Consider the following 17,271-nt stretch of genomic DNA (forward strand, 5'->3'; position numbering starts at 1 on the left):
ATTTTTCCCAAAACAATTTTATTTCATAAAGTAAAAGTCAATTCAATAATATACATTTTATAAAATTAGCAGAGACCAAATGGGGTGACAGGGCTTGATGCAATACACAGTTTTTATCTCCAGAGTGGTTTCTATTAGAATTCTCTAGTTGTACTTGGTGGATTATTATTTTTTTACAATTGTTTTTATTGAGCTATATATTTTTCTTCACTCCCCTTCCTTATTTCTAATTCTCCCCTCCCCTTCTACCTCTTCTATGGTCCCCATGCTCCCAACTTACTCAGGAGATCTTGTCTTTTTCTACTTCCCACGAGGATTGGATCCATGTATGTCTTTCTTGGGGTTCTCTTTGTTGTCTAGGATTGTGAATTGTAGCTGTTTTTTCTTTGCTTTATGTCTAGAAGCTACTTATGAGTGAGTACATATGATATTTGTCTTTCTGGGTTACCTCACTCAATATGATGTTTTCTAGATCCATTAATTTGCCCACAAATTTTAAGATGTCTTTTTTTTTGTTTTTTTTGCGATGAATAGTACTCCATTGTGTAAATGTTCTACATTTTCTTTTCTTTTTATAAAAAGATTTATTTATTATTTGTATGGTATTGTCAGTATTCTGACTGCATGTAAGCCTGCAGGCCAGAAGAGGGCACCAGATCTCATTACATTACATAGTTGCTGGGAATTGAACTCAGGACCTTTGGAAGAGCAGGCAGTGCTCTTAACCGCTGAGCCATTTCTCCAGCCCCATGTTCTACATTTTCTTTATCCGTTCTTCGGTTAAGGGGCATTTAGGTTGCTTCTAGGTTCTGACTGTTACAAATAATGCTGCCATGAACATAGTTGAGCACATGTCCTTGAGGTACGATTGAGCATCCTTTGGATATATACCCAAAAGTGATATTGCTGGGTCTTGAGGAAGGCTGTTTCCTAATTTTCTGAGAAATCGCCACACTGACATCCAAAGGGGCTGTACCAGCTTGCACTCCCACCCACAATGTGAGTGTTCCCTTTTCCCCACAACCTCCCCACCATAAGTTGTCATCAGTGTTTTTGATCTTGGCCATTCTTACAGGTGTAAGATAGAATCTCAGAGTTGTTTTGATTTGCATTTCTCTGATGGCTAAGGATGTTCAGCATTTCTTTAAGTGTCTTTCAGCCATTTTAGATTCCTCTGTTGAGAGTTCTGTGTTTATGTTTGTACCACATAGACAAAGAACTCAAGAAATTGGTCGTCAAAATAACAAATAATCTTTTTTTTTTTTTTTTTTTTTTTGGTTTTTCGAGACAGGGTTTCTCTGTGGTTTTGGAGCCTGTCCTGGAACTAGCTCTGTAGACCAGGCTGTTCTCGAACTCACAGAGATCCGCCTGCCTCTGCTTCCCGAGTGGTGGGATTAAAGGCGTGCGCCACCATCGCCCGGCTACAAATAATCTTAATAATATTTAAATATTTGCTTTATTTTTATTTGTGTGTCTGGGTGTTTTGCCTGCATGTATGTGTCTACACCAGCAGAGGGCATTAGGTCTCCTGGATTGTGAGCTGCCATGTGGGTCCTGGAGGTCTCCTCCTGGTCCTCTGTAAGAGCAGCAAGTTCTTTTTACGGCTGAGCCATGTCTCCAGACCTTTCTTCTTTTATTTTCAACATTGAAAATGCCCAAATTTAAATCAGCATCACTCAGTATTTCTTATTTCTCTTACACCTCTTTCATTTGAAAATTGCAGACAGCTCCAAGTAGTGTTCTCTCTGGATGTCATGTGGAAGACTTAGATGAAGGTAAGTGCTAAATTTGTCATGGCTTCTGGTAACTCTTACTGTGGCCCTTGCCTTTTAATTGAAGAAGAATTTGTGGGAGGAAAATTTCTGAGGATAGTCTTTATGGTTGGAGATAAAGGAAAGGATGTAAATATTTAAAAATAGGTAGAGACAAAAACATTTCTCTCTGGAACCTTTTCATAGGTTGCAGCTGAGGCTGGCCTTGATCTTCTGATGCTCCTGCCTTGACTTCTGAGCGTTTTCCTGCAGCTGTGCATTTTTATGCCTCCTCGCACAGCTTGCCCTGCAGTGCCTGTTCCAGGCCAAGTGGCTTTCATAAAATACACACTGACTTCTCAGGGTTCATCTTCATCTCTGTAGTCAGTGTGAAAATATTTATTGAGGTTTAGTAGTTTCCCCGTCACCCAGCTAGTAATGCATAAAGCACAACTTTTAAGCCTGGCAGAATAACCTTCTTGTCCCCTGAGGGGAGGTTGGGGGACAGAACTTGTAAGACTAGAAAACGACTGCTTAGCCTTTCTCCTAAGCCTATGTTCCTTGGCTTATTTGGAACTTTATCTAAATCAATCAAAGTCATTTGTATTCAGAAATGTGTGCACTTAGCTTCTATATTTGCTTAACTGAGCTTCATTTCTGTTATACAATGTTCTGCAGTGATATGCCCCAAGCAGGTCTAAGGGCTTCTCCCTCAGTGTGCAGTGGTAGGGTTTGTCCACAAGAATTTCCTGGACAGTCAGTTTTTATTCCTGAAGGAGTTTCTAATAGAAATGCAGCAAGCCTCTCCCCTGGGTTCTCAGAGAAGAGGTTACCCTGGGAGGAAGGCCACCCCCTTCAGACGAGAGCCAGTGCCACCAACTTGATTTAGCTGCTGTTTAGTGGCCTCTGCAACATGATATTTCACAGAGCCAATTGACTAGGCTAGTTGATTGGTATTGGCACCTTTGTCTTGTCTTTTTTATATCATGTGGGATGATACATGTGGAGGGATGTGATTCTTGGACATTAAGATATTGGAATGACGAGGTAGTCTCACATGACACGATTATGTCCTGATTACTCCCTAGGGTCTTGTAACGGTTGGCATTTTCGGCCGCCACCCAGGGGAATCACAAGCAGCGAGGAATATACTTTGTGTAAAAGGTAATGTAAAAAATATTTTAGAAACAAATTACATGTCTCTTTTGAAAAGAGATAATTTTCCTTCACTTTTTGAAGGTAGTAATTTAAATTCAAAGAGGATAATATGTGAAGAAAGAAAAAGTATAGTGATTAAGGGAAATGGTTTGTTTCCTGTTTGAAACAGAGGCTGCACAGGTCAACACCAAATCCATGAGATTTTAATATTAAACCACAATTGTGTGAATACCGCTTGTTTAGACTTTGTTCAGAAAGCTTTCATGCTGGCTGAATTTAATTGCAGGCTGTTGTTAGTGTGGAATTTACTCAGATGTGGTAAATGGAGTTGAAATTAGTTCCTATAAATTGGAAGAGAGCACAGTATCAGTCATACTCAATTATTTTCATAATTTTCTGAAAAAAGAGTCATGTAATTCTTATATATGGAATTTATGGGTACTTTGTATATGAATGACTTTCAGAATTAATGATGTAACTCATTACTAATAGTTATTCCTAAAAATGTAGAAAGTAAACTAAAGTCCCATTTTAAAGGCAAGCTCTTCAGTTCCTTTCATAGGAATGTGTGGCTGGTAGGGCTTTGCATAGACCTTGCTGCCCTAGACTGACTGACATATTGAGAGGAGTCTGATATGTGCTGTAATGAGACACAGTCAAGATGAGGGCTCAATTGTGTTGTGGAAATAAAAGGGCTGAACTAGTAAACACTGCCAGTCCTTGTGGTACCAAGTTAGTGGGGAGACAACATGAGCTTTTGAAAAAGAACCCCACGAATTAGAGTCTAGATGAGAATAGAACCCCATTTTTTGTAGTTTTTGGTTTTGTTTCTATTTTTTTTAGGACATCTTTTTTTTAGTTTTAATTTATTTTTATTTCATTTTACATTCCATCCAGTTTCTACCCTACCCCTGGGGAGTTTTTTTTAATTTATTGTTATGTGTATGAGTCTTTTGTCTGCATATATGTCTATGTACCATGTATGTGCCTGTTTCCTACAGAGGCCTGAAGACAGTGTTGGATTCTCCCCTTGGACAGGAGTTACAGACAGTTGTGAGCTGCCATGTGGGGGCTGGGAATTGAGACTGGGTCTTCTGGAAGAGCAGCCAGCACTCTTAACTAAGTAGTGAAATAGCTTAGGAGCACATAGAAAGACAAATTTTGCAGCATGAAAACACACTCTATGTGTACAAGGCAAGCACAAGTTCTGCACTTATTTTCTGCAGCACATGAGGATTTAATCATCATCATCATCATCATCATCATCATCAGCAGCAGCAGCAGCAATAGCAGCAGCAGCAGCAGCAGCATTCTAGGTTCATTCAGCCTCACTTCAGATGGTTTGGAGGCACCAGTGAGATGAGCCATGCAGGGCTTATGCTGTGCTCCATTCATTTCTGTCTCTAGAGTGTTTTCCAGCTTAAAGTTGTCCATGCATAGCCTCTGTCTTGTGTTTGCTTTGTTAAATGTACTTTTTTTTCTCAGAGGATTTTTTTCATCAATTTTTGAATGTTTTTACTGATATAAGATCAGACTTTACATAGTTTTGCAGGGCATTTTAAAGTCTTTTTTTAAATATTTATTTATTATGTATACAATATTCTGTTTGTGTGTATGCCTACAGGCCAGAAGAGGGCACCAGACCTCATTACAGACGGTTGTGAGCCACCATGGGGTTGCTGGGAATTGAACTCAGGACCTTTGAAAGAGCAGGCAGTGCTCTTAATCTCTGAGCCATTTCTCCAGCCCATTTTAAAGTATTTTTAAAAAATTAGTGATCAGTGGTCTGGAGAGATGGCTCAGAGATTAAGAGCACTGGCTGCTCTTCCAGAGGTCCTGAGTTCAATTCCCAGCAACCATATGGTGTCTCACACCCATCTGAAATGAGATCTGGGGCCCTCTCTTCTGGTGTGCAGGCATACACGCAGGCTGAACACTGTATACATAATAAATAAATAAACAAACAAACAAATAAACAAATACATCTTTTTTAAAAAATTAATGAGCCGGGCAGTGGTGGTGCATGCCTTCAATCTTGGGAGGCAGAGACAGGTGGATTTCTGTTCAAGGCCAGCCTGGTCTACAGATTGAGTTCCAGGACAGGTACCAATGACATGCAAAGAAACACGGTCTCAAAAAAACCAAAACCAACCAACCAAACAAACAAACAAATAAAAAAGATTGCCACGTTCTTGAGCACGAAGTCAGGGCATATTGGTGACTGTGGTGAATATTCATCTGCCACCCTCTTCTCCCTTCATTGGACTTAACAGTGATAAATTTGGCCTCTCAAAAGATCTTTTTTCTTGATACCGAGGAGGCAGAGGGCAAATGGTAGAAGTTATCCTTAAATGGTTGAACAATCTGGGCAGTGTTGGCTTATATTTTTAATCCCAACACTTGGGAGGCAGAGGCAGGTGGATCTCTGTGAGTTCAAGGTGTGGTGGCGCACACCTTTAATCCCAACACTTGGGAGGCAGAGGCAGGTGGATCTCTAAGTTTGAAGGCAGCCTGAGATCAGAAAAAAGTGAGTTTCGCTGTAGCTAGGGCTATGCAGTGAAACCTTCTCTTGAAAGACCCTCCCCCTCAAAAAAAAGGTTGAATGTATATAAAACAGTCTTTCTCATTCCTCTTAGGTTTTTAGAGCAAGGAATTTGTAGGTATGGTGCACAGTGTACTTCAGCACATTCCCAGGAAGAATTAGCAGAGTGGCAGAAAAGATACGCCTCACGGTTAATAAAACTGAAGCAGCAAAATGAGAATAAACAGCTCTCAGGCAGCTACATGGAAACCTTGATTGAAAAGTGGATGAGCTCACTGTCTCCTGAGAAAGTGGTAAGAACTAACAACCCCTGTTGCTCTTGCTCTGAGCAGTGTTCTGGTTTAATCTTTGCTTTCTCATGTGCTCAATTGTAGCTTATTTCTTCAGTCTACTAAGAACATGGATGTTTGTTCATTTGCTTTATTTATTTATTTTTGAAACAGGGTTTCTCTGTGTAGCCCTGTCTGTCCTAGAACTTGCTTTGTAGACCAGGCTGGCCTTGAACTCACAGAGATCTACCCGCCTCTGTCTCCCAGTGTTGAGATTAAAGGTATATGCCTCACCACCACCTGGCTGAGAATATGTTCTTAATAAAGTGGTGTTTTTAGTAACAAAAGATGGCTTGTTTGTTAAGATGAACATTTGTCTGGAGGTATGCAGCTCCTACAGCAATGACCTTCATTAGGAAGGTTTTGATTCTCAGGTTTTGGTTGTTAATTTCCTTCTGTCTGCATTGCATGTCACTCTTGTAAGAATGGCTGGAAAGCGGTGTGTGAAATCCCTTGGTCATCGGTCAGCAAGTGCTGTGTCTGTGCTCATGGCTGACACTTGTGTTTCTGCCCTCAGAATATAATGAAATCACTCTTTGCTTCCAGCTCAGCGAGTGCATAGAGGGAGTTGAGGTGGAGCATAGCCCTGACCTGTTGGTCACCGTCAACACCAAAAAATCCCACCAGACATGGACCTTTGCTCTGACCTGTAAGGTATGAACCCCATGCTAATTAGAGACGATATCAGGCTTGTTCTGTCTCTCAAAGCTTATTGAATTTTAAATGTCTATTAAGAGAGTGTTAAAAATGTTTTACTCGGAGTACCTTTTATTATGCCAAAGTGAGTTTCTGTATATCAGTCATTAAATGTCCTTTTTTCTACTTTGAAATAAGATTCATTTATCTGTGTAGTACACCTTATTATTTACTTGGTAAAGAAGTCTGACATATATTACCTTCTTAACTTGGAACATAGGATGGGGTTCATGGCTTAAAATTAAATATTTGATAATTGAATTATTTAATCTGGCAGTTCTAAGATTTTTTTCAATGAAAACCTATTTTTGTATTTTATTTGATGAAGTCACAAGTTCTGTAATAATGTGTATTTTTATTTTATTTTTGTGTTTTCTGGGCCTTGCCCATGCTAGGCATGTGTTCTACCACTGAGCTATATCCCCAGTCCTAGAGAGGGGTTTTCAATATGAGACATTTCTGCATTGCTTCTCATCTTAAATTATGATGGTCACAGTTTAAGACTGGAGTAGAGTTAACCATTTCAGTGAATATATTTGGTGGAGAAGTTTTGTGTTCTTTTTAGTGGTATTTCTTCTTGGCACCATCTGCATCTTGAGATGGAATGTTTAGCTTCAGCCCTGAACCCAATCCAGTGCTCTCAGAGGTAACCGTCCTCCTTCGAAGGCTTCTTATGTGAGTGTCTGTTAGCACAGTTAGAGGTTTACCCAAGATGGCAAATTTTGCCACTGGGAAAGATGAACATATACAGAAGGTCCAGGGAGGCTGATGACTTAGCATATGTATATCATTTTAGAAACTTTGCTTTAACCATTCTGTTTTGTCTTTGTTTTTCTTTTTCTGCTTAAATAGCTTGTGAGCACAGTTTGTTGGACAACATAGTACCTTAGAAACATGGGGAATAGCAGGTCCTTCCGGGAATATTTTCATTGAAGAGCCCAGTTACAACTGAATTTTTACCCCCATGTACTCAATGAATTATTTTAACTTCCTTGTAGCCTGCAAGAATGCTGTATCGGGTAGCATTGCTTTATGATGCTCATCGTCCTCATTTTAGTATCATTGCCATATCTGCCGGAGATAGTACTACCCAGGTATCACAAGAAGTCCCCGAAAACTGTCAAGAATGGATAGGAGGAAAGATGGCCCAAAATGGATTAGATCATTACGTGTATAAAGTCGGGATAGCATTTAACACAGAAATATTTGGAACTTTTCGCCAAACCATAGTTTTCGACTTTGGATTGGAGCCAGTACTCATGCAAAGAGTAATGATTGATGCAGCTTCTACAGAAGGTAATATTTAGACTTTTTTCCCCCATACAATGTATTAAAAGGCAAGATTAAAAGATTTGTATTGACCCCTAAATATTCCACAAATAGGGAAGGAATAAAAAGCAAAAATTCCCATGTTAATTGACTTACTCACTGTGTAATGACCATAAAATGGGTCAGGTTGTGCTTTGGATCTCTTCATGCAGTTATCAGGCAAATCTTACTTTGAAGTCCCCCAAAATTGCCTCACATGAGTAGGTTATTTTGGTCTAGCAATTTCATGTTTAAAGTAAGATGGTTTTTAGCACAGTCAGACCTTTTAGTATTTGTTTGACTAGAATGTTTTTCTAAGGGTAATGACGTATATACCTACAGTGTATTTCCATTTCCTGACTGTTCAGTTAGCTTTGCTGATGTTACTAAATTATCTCTGAAGGAAAGCCCTCAATATCAGTATTAAGTCAGTGTGTGCCTTCACTATTTTTAAGGAGGGCAGGGTATCTCAGCAGGATCTGTTCAGTGCCTTGGGAAGGGTCCCTGGTTTCAGCACAGGAGCACCTGCATACTTGCTGCTGTGGCTGATTTGCTTTGTATATTGCTGATGGTGCCTGTACCTAAATTTGATGCCTAGATCTAACAGGACAGGGAAAGGGCATGCTAGCCCACTCTTCTGTGGCTCTTGGTTGGATTATAGGTGCTTTAATTTATTAAACAAATGATAAAGGATTTCATTAATGACACTGTGTAGTATGTGTATGACTTGGTACTGTGCTGACTGGAAGTAATTATAATGTGGAGGATGCTCACTCATTAGAACCTGGAACAGTTTTTTTTTTCATGAGCAGATGCTAGGATACTATGATTTGGATGTGGTAACCAGGTAGTAGAACTGTTCTTTTTCTTTTTTTCCCCTATAAGTTGAGGTTAATGAATCCATCCATCCATCCATCCATCCATCCATCCATCCATCCATCCATCCATCCATCCATCCATCCATCCATTTTTCTGGTACTGTGACTCACGAAGTAGCCCAGGCTAACCTTGAATTCACAAGTCTGCTGCCTCAGCCTCCCCAGTGTTGGAATTACAAGTGTGTGTGGCCATGACTGGCCTTCATTGTAACATTTGTGCCAAGCTTTTGTCGCTAGGCGATGTCTTCTTTGTGTTTGCTATTACAGCCCAGGCTTCATTTTATCTCATTTTCTGCCTTGTTTGGTCTCATTTACATTTTATTTGGTTGTATGTAATTTTGTCATTTTCTCAGTAGGAACAAAAATACATTAATTTCCATTGCCAAAGATAGATATGCCAGTAGATAAAATACAAATAAAATCAGAGGGTATAATAAATCTTCTTATGAAGGACTGCATGGTAAAAATTATAGGTGTTGTGAGGACTTGGTCATGGGCAGAATTCTAGGAATGGACCTGACTGCATTCACAGAACTTCAGAACTGCACTGTTTCAAGTTAGGGGAGGTTGGAATTGAAGAAAGAGAAGAAAACGAACTCCTCCTTGGCATGTTGTTTTTAGAGTAGTGCTTTAATAGTTATGGCTTGTTTTCCCAGAAATGTTAAGAATCCACACTAGTGGGTGTTAAATGTCTACAATAAAAAGTTAAGGGAAGCCGGGTGGTGGTGGTACATGTCTTTAATCCCAGGCAAAGGTAGGTGGATCTCTGAGTTTAAGGCCAGTCTGGTCTACAGTGTGAATTTCCTTGTCCCTGTGTCTATACTGTGTAGAGGTCTTAATATCTCCGAGCTTGATGAGGAAACTTTTAAGAGAATGGAGCTGGTGTACCTTCCTTAGATGAGTGTGAGGACTAGACACAAGTGTTGCATGTTTAGCTTATAATAGGCATTTAAAGGAATTATTTTCAGGCTGGTGAGATGGCTCAGTGGATGAAGGCACTTGTCACCAAGCAGGCTGCTTTATTGATTGCTCAGTCTGCTTTCTTATAGAAAGAGGTAGCACTGCCAGTCCCAGGGTAGCACCACCCACAGTGAGCTGGGCCCTCCCACACCAATATCTAATTAAGAAAATGCACTACCGACTTACCTACAGGTCACTCAATGGAGGCAGTTTCTCATTGATAATCCTCCTTCCCAAATGACTCTGGCTTGCATCATGTTAGCATAAACTAGCCAGTACACTGGTAACAAGTTTATCCCTAAATAATACTGGACAATAGTCTTCTTCCATGAGTTATACACTTGACTCTACTGGGCCATCTCCACTGATATCCCCAGCAGCCCCTATGGTTAAGAATGCTGCCCAATCTCTCCTGCAGTTCTAGTGCCTCACCCACTAAAGGCTGTTTGTGCCCTTCAGCTGACTGCCTTCGTGTGACTCAGGGAGATTCATAGTCCAGTTGTATGACAAATAGTATTTTCCTAGCTCATTCTTAATTATTGGACTAAAAAATTCTTTCTTCCTTAGTTAATTTAGCTTTTGAGTTGAATTAAAAACACAACTCCATAGGTTTCTCTAAAATATTATTTGTTTATATTTTATGTGTGAGTGCTCTGAATGTCTGCCTACATGCCAGAAGAGGGCATCAGATACTATTACAGATGGTTGTGAGTCACCACGTGAGTGCTGGGAATTGAACTCAGGACCTCAGGAAGAACAGTCAGTTCTCTTAACCCTTGAGCCATCTCTCCAGCTTGATTTATTTTCTTTTTTTCCACGTTATTATTATCTGCAGTGTCCATTTATGGGTCGTGAGGGAATGTCTTTCTTCTTGTAGTTATATGGTAACCTCCTAACTGTTGAGGAAGATTGTTACTTCAACTGTGTTTTTCTTTTCTTTCCTTTTCTTTTGCTTTCTTGATTATTGAGGCTTAGAAAAATAAGCTATTTACTAAAATTGTCTTTGGGTAAGCTTGAAGTTATAACTCAAAATGTGTGATAAAAGGCACTTGCAAGGGAAGGAAGTTAGCAAGCTTTCCTTGCATGCTATATACGTGGCTTCCACTGATGGGAGAGTTTGGAGATGCTGATTTGGAATTGTGGTTGGATGTCTGGAAGCAGCATATCTATGATTTATTTAGTCTTAGGTTTGAATCTGGAAGCATGCTATTCATTTCTCTGCCGTGAGTCTAGCAAGACATGATAACATCACCACAAAGTTTAGTCTACCTTAAAGATGATTTCCCATTGCTAAAGTTGATGGCAAACTAAGGACACTTATCTTCAATCCATGAATATTGTGTGATCAGCAAAGCATTAGAAAAAGAGGGTTTTAAAGTTTGTCTTCAAAGGTCAGTGTAGTGAATGACAGCACATGGAGAAGCTGCCCTCTGCTTTCACTGCTTTAGTCTGGTTATGTGGGGAATCCCTCCACCTCAATGAGAAAGGGTTTTTCAGTCTACCCCTGGCTGTCCTGGATCTCAGTCTGTAGACCAGGTTGGCCTCGAACTCAGAGATCACCTGCCTCTGCCTCCTGAGTGTTGGGATTTTAAAGGTGTGTGCACTGCCGCCTGGAATTGGTTATGTGGGGCTTCCCCCCACCCCCAGACAGGGTTTCTCTGTGAATCTCTGGTTGTCCTAACTCACTCAATAGATCAGACTGGCCTTGAACTCACAGAGATTTGCTTGCCTCCGTCTCCCTGAGTGCTGGGATCAAAGGCGTGCAACACCACTGCCTGGCAAGTGTGTGTGTGTGTGTGTGTGTGTGTGTGTGTGTGTGTGTGTGTGTGTATTTCAGCTTTTATTAGGTTCTTAAAGCGGGAGAAAATAGAGGCCAATGGTTGGCACAGCCAGAAAGGCTTCCCGTTGCCTCTGGGTAGCAGTGTGGGAGAGCAGTGTAGTCGGAGGGAAGCAGGAGTGCCGGTTGGAGTTGTGTGTGCTTGGGTTTTATTTAATGGGAACAGCCAAAACTTTGATCTTCTAAGGAAAAGTGTGGTGTCTAACTTTGAAATTAGGAAACATTTTATCTTGCCTTTAGATAAATAGAACTGCTTTTAATAAATGACATTTATTGAATCCTGTGGGCCACCTCTGCTTTGTTTTCCTCTCAGCATCTTCTCGTATAGTCTCCAGGCCCCATTAAAGACTGTTCAAATCGATTGCATCTCATATTTCACAGCAGAGCTCTCCTTTGGATACTGTATTATATGGGAAGTAGCTTTGTGGCTGGAATGCGAGCAGGCTCTTAATCTTAAACACCAGAGAGCCTAAGGATAGTGGGAAGTATTTCTTGTGTCAGACTAGTTATTCTAGTTGAGTTGGCTATTTTGTAAAAGGATTTATTTATTTTATTCTTTTACAATTACATGTAGGTGTGCATGTCTGCATATGGGTATGCACGGATGAGTGGAGGTGCCCTCAGAGGACAGAGCTGTTGATTCATGGAGCTGGGGTTATAGACAGTGAGCTGCCTGATGTGGATGCTGGGAGCTGAAATCAGGTCTTCTGGAAGAGCAGCAGTGCTCTTAACTCCCGAACCTTCTCTGTAGCCCAGAGTTGGCTACTTTGGGAAGTGGCAGCCCTTCTGTGGTGTTAATTATATCCTGTTAGATTTTTGCGATGCTGAGGATCCATTTCAGTATCACACGCATATTAAGCAAATGCCCTTTAGATATAGTCCAGTTTGATTTTCCATGGATTTCTCTTAAATTTATTTACAATTTCTGCCTACTTGCCACACCTCAGGGTAGTGCCTTCTATATTGGTGTCAGGTTTGCTTGGAGATTTTTATTACAAGAGTTGGTTAATGAATAGTCTTAATAAGCACTGTTATACTTTTCTGTTGATTTGTGACTATTGTCCAAGTTTGTTCATTTTTGTCTTTCCGGTGTGTGATTCATTTTAGGCTGGTACAGGTTGAGGGGACACATATACTGTGGCCGAAGAGCTGCGCAGCAGTCCTGAGCATTACTCAGTCTGGTTTTGATGATCGCAGATGCAGGAGCTACAGCTGGGGATGACAGTGACCACAGGTGCTGGTGTGTCCAGCGTCTCATAGGGCACCTTACCTTCTTCTCCATAAATGGAGAGTCTCTAGAAGTAATGACTTTAAGCACTGTAAATCAGTGAGTCATTACACAGCTAACAGTTTCTTTTTCAGATAAGAGGAATGAGCAAGGTGTGGTGGCTCACACCTGTAATCCTAGCAATCGAGAGACTGAAGCAGGGGAATGACTGCTGTTTCCAGCTATAGAGTATTGTAGAGGAAGACTTTCTAAGCACAACATAAAATCACCCCCCACCCCCAAGAGGGAACAAATAAACAAAAAACACAAGGAAAGAATGAAGAACAGAGAGGCAGAAGTCTGACTCGGGCTCCCAAGAGAAGTAGTTCTGTAAAGCTTCCCCGGAGCCACCAGCCAGTCACGAGCATGACCTTTTTGAGGCTGGCACACCAGGATGTTTTCAGGTGCCTCCTCTCTGCTGCTGCACCTTTCCCTCCTACATAGTCATTAACAAGACACTGGGTATGGTGGCTCATTATCTAATCCTAGTGCTTGGGGAGCAGCCACTAGTTCTAGGTTAGCCTGGCCTACTAAGTGAGAGCCTGTCCCACACCTCCAAGTGAAATGGGATAAAAATTAACATTGTTTGAAAATTTTGTGATGCTACTTGCTCAAGACACTAAGAAATTCCTAAAACCAAAGTGTAAATGATGGCACTATCTATATAAAATGTCAAAAAAATATTGCCGCTTATGCCAATTCCCAAAGTTTAAATACTTCTAGGCAGAAGCAGAGAAGTTGATTTTTGTAGATTTTAACATGTTTTCCATAGCATTCTCAGGATACCATTTTTGGTCTGTTTTTCCCAAGCACCTTAAGGAACATCGAAACAGCCAGTGACCTTTAAATGACACAAGAATGTGTGGTTTAAAGTATAGTCTAAAGCACTTAAATAAAATCTGTAATGTAATTATGAAATGTAAATTTCCCACCTTACAATAGCAGTTAGACATCCTTCTATATTCTCATTCTCTCTCTCTTTGATTTTTCAAGACAGGGTTTCCCTGTGGTTCTGACTATCCTGGAACTCACTTTGTAGATCAGTCTGGCCTCAAACTCACAGAGATTTGCCTGCCTTTCTATCTGCTCAATGCTGAGATAAAAAACATAGGCTACCAATGATCCAGTGCAGAGTAATTTTTATTTAAAGTGACTTATATATGTGTATGTATGTATGTATTTGTGTGTGTTAGTATGTCATGTGTGTTTGTACCCATCGGTGTCAGAAGAGGGTGTCAGCTGTCATGGAGCTGCTTGTGAGCCATCTGTCATGTGTGCTGGAATTCAGACTCTTGTTTTGGAAAGAGTGTTTTTAATTGCTGAGCCATCTCTCCAGCCCTAGAGTAGTTTGAAGTGTAATTTTAATGGATAGTTCATCTTTACTGCTGTTATGTTGCTGTCTGAGAGTAACAATACTCTTACAAAAATGCTTTCACAAGAATCAAAAGTTAGAACTTAGGGCCTTTTTTGGTTTTTTGAGACAGGATTTCTCTGTGGCTTTGGAGCCTTTCCTGGAACTAGCTCTGTAGACCAGGCTGGTCTCGAACTCACAGAGATCCGCCTGCCTCTGCCTCCCGAGTGCTGGGATTAAAGGCGTGCGCCACCACAGCCCGGCAGAATTTAGGGCCTTTATATATTTTTATTAAGAACTAGGATGCAAAAAAAAAAAAACAAACAAAAAGATACTAAGATCCTTGCCACTGTTGTGAAATTTCTTTGTTAATGGCTGCATGTGTATTTATAATGCGTATGTGATATTTAGAGGTTGCAGCACCAGAGCCTGGGGTGTAGTTCAATGGTAGAATAACGCTGGATTTTGGACTTGATCTCTAACACCACAAAATAATCAATAAATAAACAAACTTGCCAAATTACTAACTGAATGGGAGGTTGCAGTCACACCTGTTCTGATTCAGAGACAGCTTGAGGTGACTTCCCCTGAACTCTGAACCTTTGCCTGATGAGTTAGCTAGACAACTTTCTAACTTTTGGCTATGTTTTGCTTTCCTGGGCAGGCATGCTTGCTCCACCCAATAAGTCTCAGGTAGTGACTTTCATGTTTGCTGTTTATGGTACGACTCTATCAAAGATGCCAGAATCTGACAGTTCTGGTTTTGACACTGTGTCCTGTTTATAGTATAATTTGCTGAGTTTTACATGGCCTTTTGGGACGTGGCATTCAAACGACTTCCTATCACATGTTCCAAGGAGTTGGCAGTGTTGTACACCTGTATCTTCTAACAGATTGGTGCTGATAGCAAGGTGACTTTCAAACAGTTTCTCTGCGCTTTGCCACACAAAGATGGATACTTTCAGGACTTTGGATCTTCTCTTTGTCTCATGGGGCAGGTACTAGCAGGATGAGGAGGAAAGTGACTGTTGTCCGCCACTCGGTACATTTCATCATACAAGGAATTGGTCAGGTTTCTCCTGCAGGTCAGGGTCTCTTGGCTGAAGAGTTAAGTTCTGAATGTTTAACTGAAAAGTAACTATTTGTGGCATGAGATAGCCAGTGTATAAAAAGATGTTCTCAAGTGGATTCCTAACAATGTTTTTTTGTTAAAATGATCAAAGATGCCAGGCATGGGAAAAGTACTCTCTCAATCAGTTTTGTGTTATTTTATTTTAAGGATTTTAGCTCTAGCATATGAAGCTCTGTTACAAAAATAAGTACTTATTCACTTGAGAATTTAACCCTGTGTTCCTTTATAAACGTGTTCCTTGTTTCCTTTAGATCTTGAGTACCTGATGCATGCAAAACAGCAACTGGTGACCACAGCCAAGCGCTGGGATGCTTCCTCTAAGACTATCGTAGATTTCGAACCTAATGAAACTACTGATTTGGAGAAGAGCCTTCTGATCAGATACCAAATTCCTCTTTCTGCTGACCAGCTGTTTACACAGTCCGTTTTAGACAAATCATTGACCAAGGCAAACTATCAGTCACGGTTGCACGACCTGCTTTATATTGAGGAGATAGCCCAGTATAAAGAAGTCAGCAAGTAAGTTCTTTGAGAACCTCCCTCCTCCCCTTTACTCCTCTCTTCCCTCCCCTCCTCTCTTTCCTCTTTTCCTCCCTCTTCTCCTCCCCTCTTCTCTCCCCTCCTGTCCTCTTTCCCTTCCTCTCCTCCCCACTTCACCCTCCTCCTCCCCTCCTCCTCCTCCTCCTATTCCTCCAGTCCTCTCCCCTCCTCTCCCCTCCTCCCCTCCTCTCCTCCTCTTCTCTATTCTCCTTGGTCTCCCTTTAGAGTGGTGTTTAAATTTTACAGTTTAGATGCGTTTAAGTAAAGATGGGCATTACAATAATTATTCTCCATTAGCTGTTTTTATTTAACCAATCAGCTAGCTTCGAAACAGGGTCTTGTTATGAAGTCCTGACTGACTTAGAACTCGATATGTAGGCCAGGTTGGACTTGAACTCTCAGTAGTCCTGCTTCTGCCTCTTGCATGTCAGATTGCAGGTATGAGCCAGCACCCTTGGCGCTCTGTATTCTATCTTTATTGGAAGTGCTAGTAAGAATTGTGTTTAGGAAGCTGTCGGTAGTGGCTCATTCCTTTAATCCCAGCATTTGGGAAGCAGAGGCAGGTGGATCTCGGTGAGTTTGAGGCCAGCCTGGTCTACAAAGCGAGTTCCAGGAAATAGCCAGGGTTACAGAGAAACCCGGGCTCAAAACAAACAAACAAACAAACCAAACAAACGAAAAACCAGAAAGAAAGATTGTATTTAGAACCCAGCTCTTTTTCACAGTACCTCACTGACTGTTTCCTGGGATCAGCTGTGCTTACTTTTGCCGTATAAAAGCAGTCCTCACTCTTGAGACACTTTGCAGTGTGTGTAGGCTATTGCAAGCACTTAGAGAATATTTGTTGAATCAATGTACAAAGACAAAAGTAAGCCACATATTTTGAAAGTTATAAGTTTATAAGTGCTCTGTCATCTTTTATATTTTGGCCACAGCCACATATGAAGAGCTGAAAGCAGAAGATTATTTGATTAATGTAAGAGAAGTAGTCTTAAATGAAAGTGTGAGTGAGTAAAACTATTTCAAAGGTCATTATTTTGAAAATAATTTTTACTGTTTAGGTAAAATAGGATGAATCTTCAAAATTGAACCTCAATGAGACATGATTACATTTTTGTAACTATTTTTCCTTTTAAATATAGTCTAACCAATATTCTTTTTTGTAAGCTGTCTTATCATTAATAATAGATTCAGAATGCTCATTAGGACCATACACAAAAAACAAAGAGCAAACGAAAATGTAAAGTACATTGTGCCACTCTGTTTGTTGGTTAAATGTGGTAGGATCTTTCAAAGTATCTCACATGAGATGTGCCAGGTCAGTATACTTTGTTTTCATTATTCTGGGACTCTGCCATTGCTGTTTTGGTTGTGTTCTTATCTCACTGCTCTGTCGGGAGCAGAGTTTTGCTGTGTAGCATAGGCTGGTCTAGAACTTGTCACTCTTACCCATTTCCTCTTGAGTGCTCATATTACAGATATGTGCTGGGCCATTTATTGGTAACTGTCAAGTGCCCAGGTG

The 17,271-nt window shown here is 40.6% G+C and overlaps 1 protein-coding gene across 7 annotated transcripts in view; it reads left to right on the forward strand.

The window, feature by feature from the left end:
- The window catches only part of Helz (helicase with zinc finger), a 147,389-nt gene that overhangs the window by 50,792 nt on the left and 79,326 nt on the right, over positions 1-17,271 (forward strand). For all 7 annotated transcript variants that reach the window (XM_026780158.1, XM_005350436.3, XM_013347521.2 and 4 more), the window contains 6 exons: positions 1,724-1,775; positions 2,840-2,915; positions 5,546-5,744; positions 6,327-6,434; positions 7,475-7,772; positions 15,461-15,728. In XM_026780158.1, coding sequence (XP_026635959.1) covers positions 1,724-1,775; positions 2,840-2,915; positions 5,546-5,744; positions 6,327-6,434; positions 7,475-7,772; positions 15,461-15,728 — 1,001 coding nt within the window. The remainder of the gene's footprint in view (positions 1-1,723; positions 1,776-2,839; positions 2,916-5,545; positions 5,745-6,326; positions 6,435-7,474; positions 7,773-15,460; positions 15,729-17,271) is intronic.

The sequence above is a fragment of the Microtus ochrogaster genome, chromosome 7 (assembly GCF_000317375.1).
Source record: "Microtus ochrogaster isolate Prairie Vole_2 chromosome 7, MicOch1.0, whole genome shotgun sequence".
NCBI lineage: Eukaryota > Metazoa > Chordata > Mammalia > Rodentia > Cricetidae > Microtus > Microtus ochrogaster.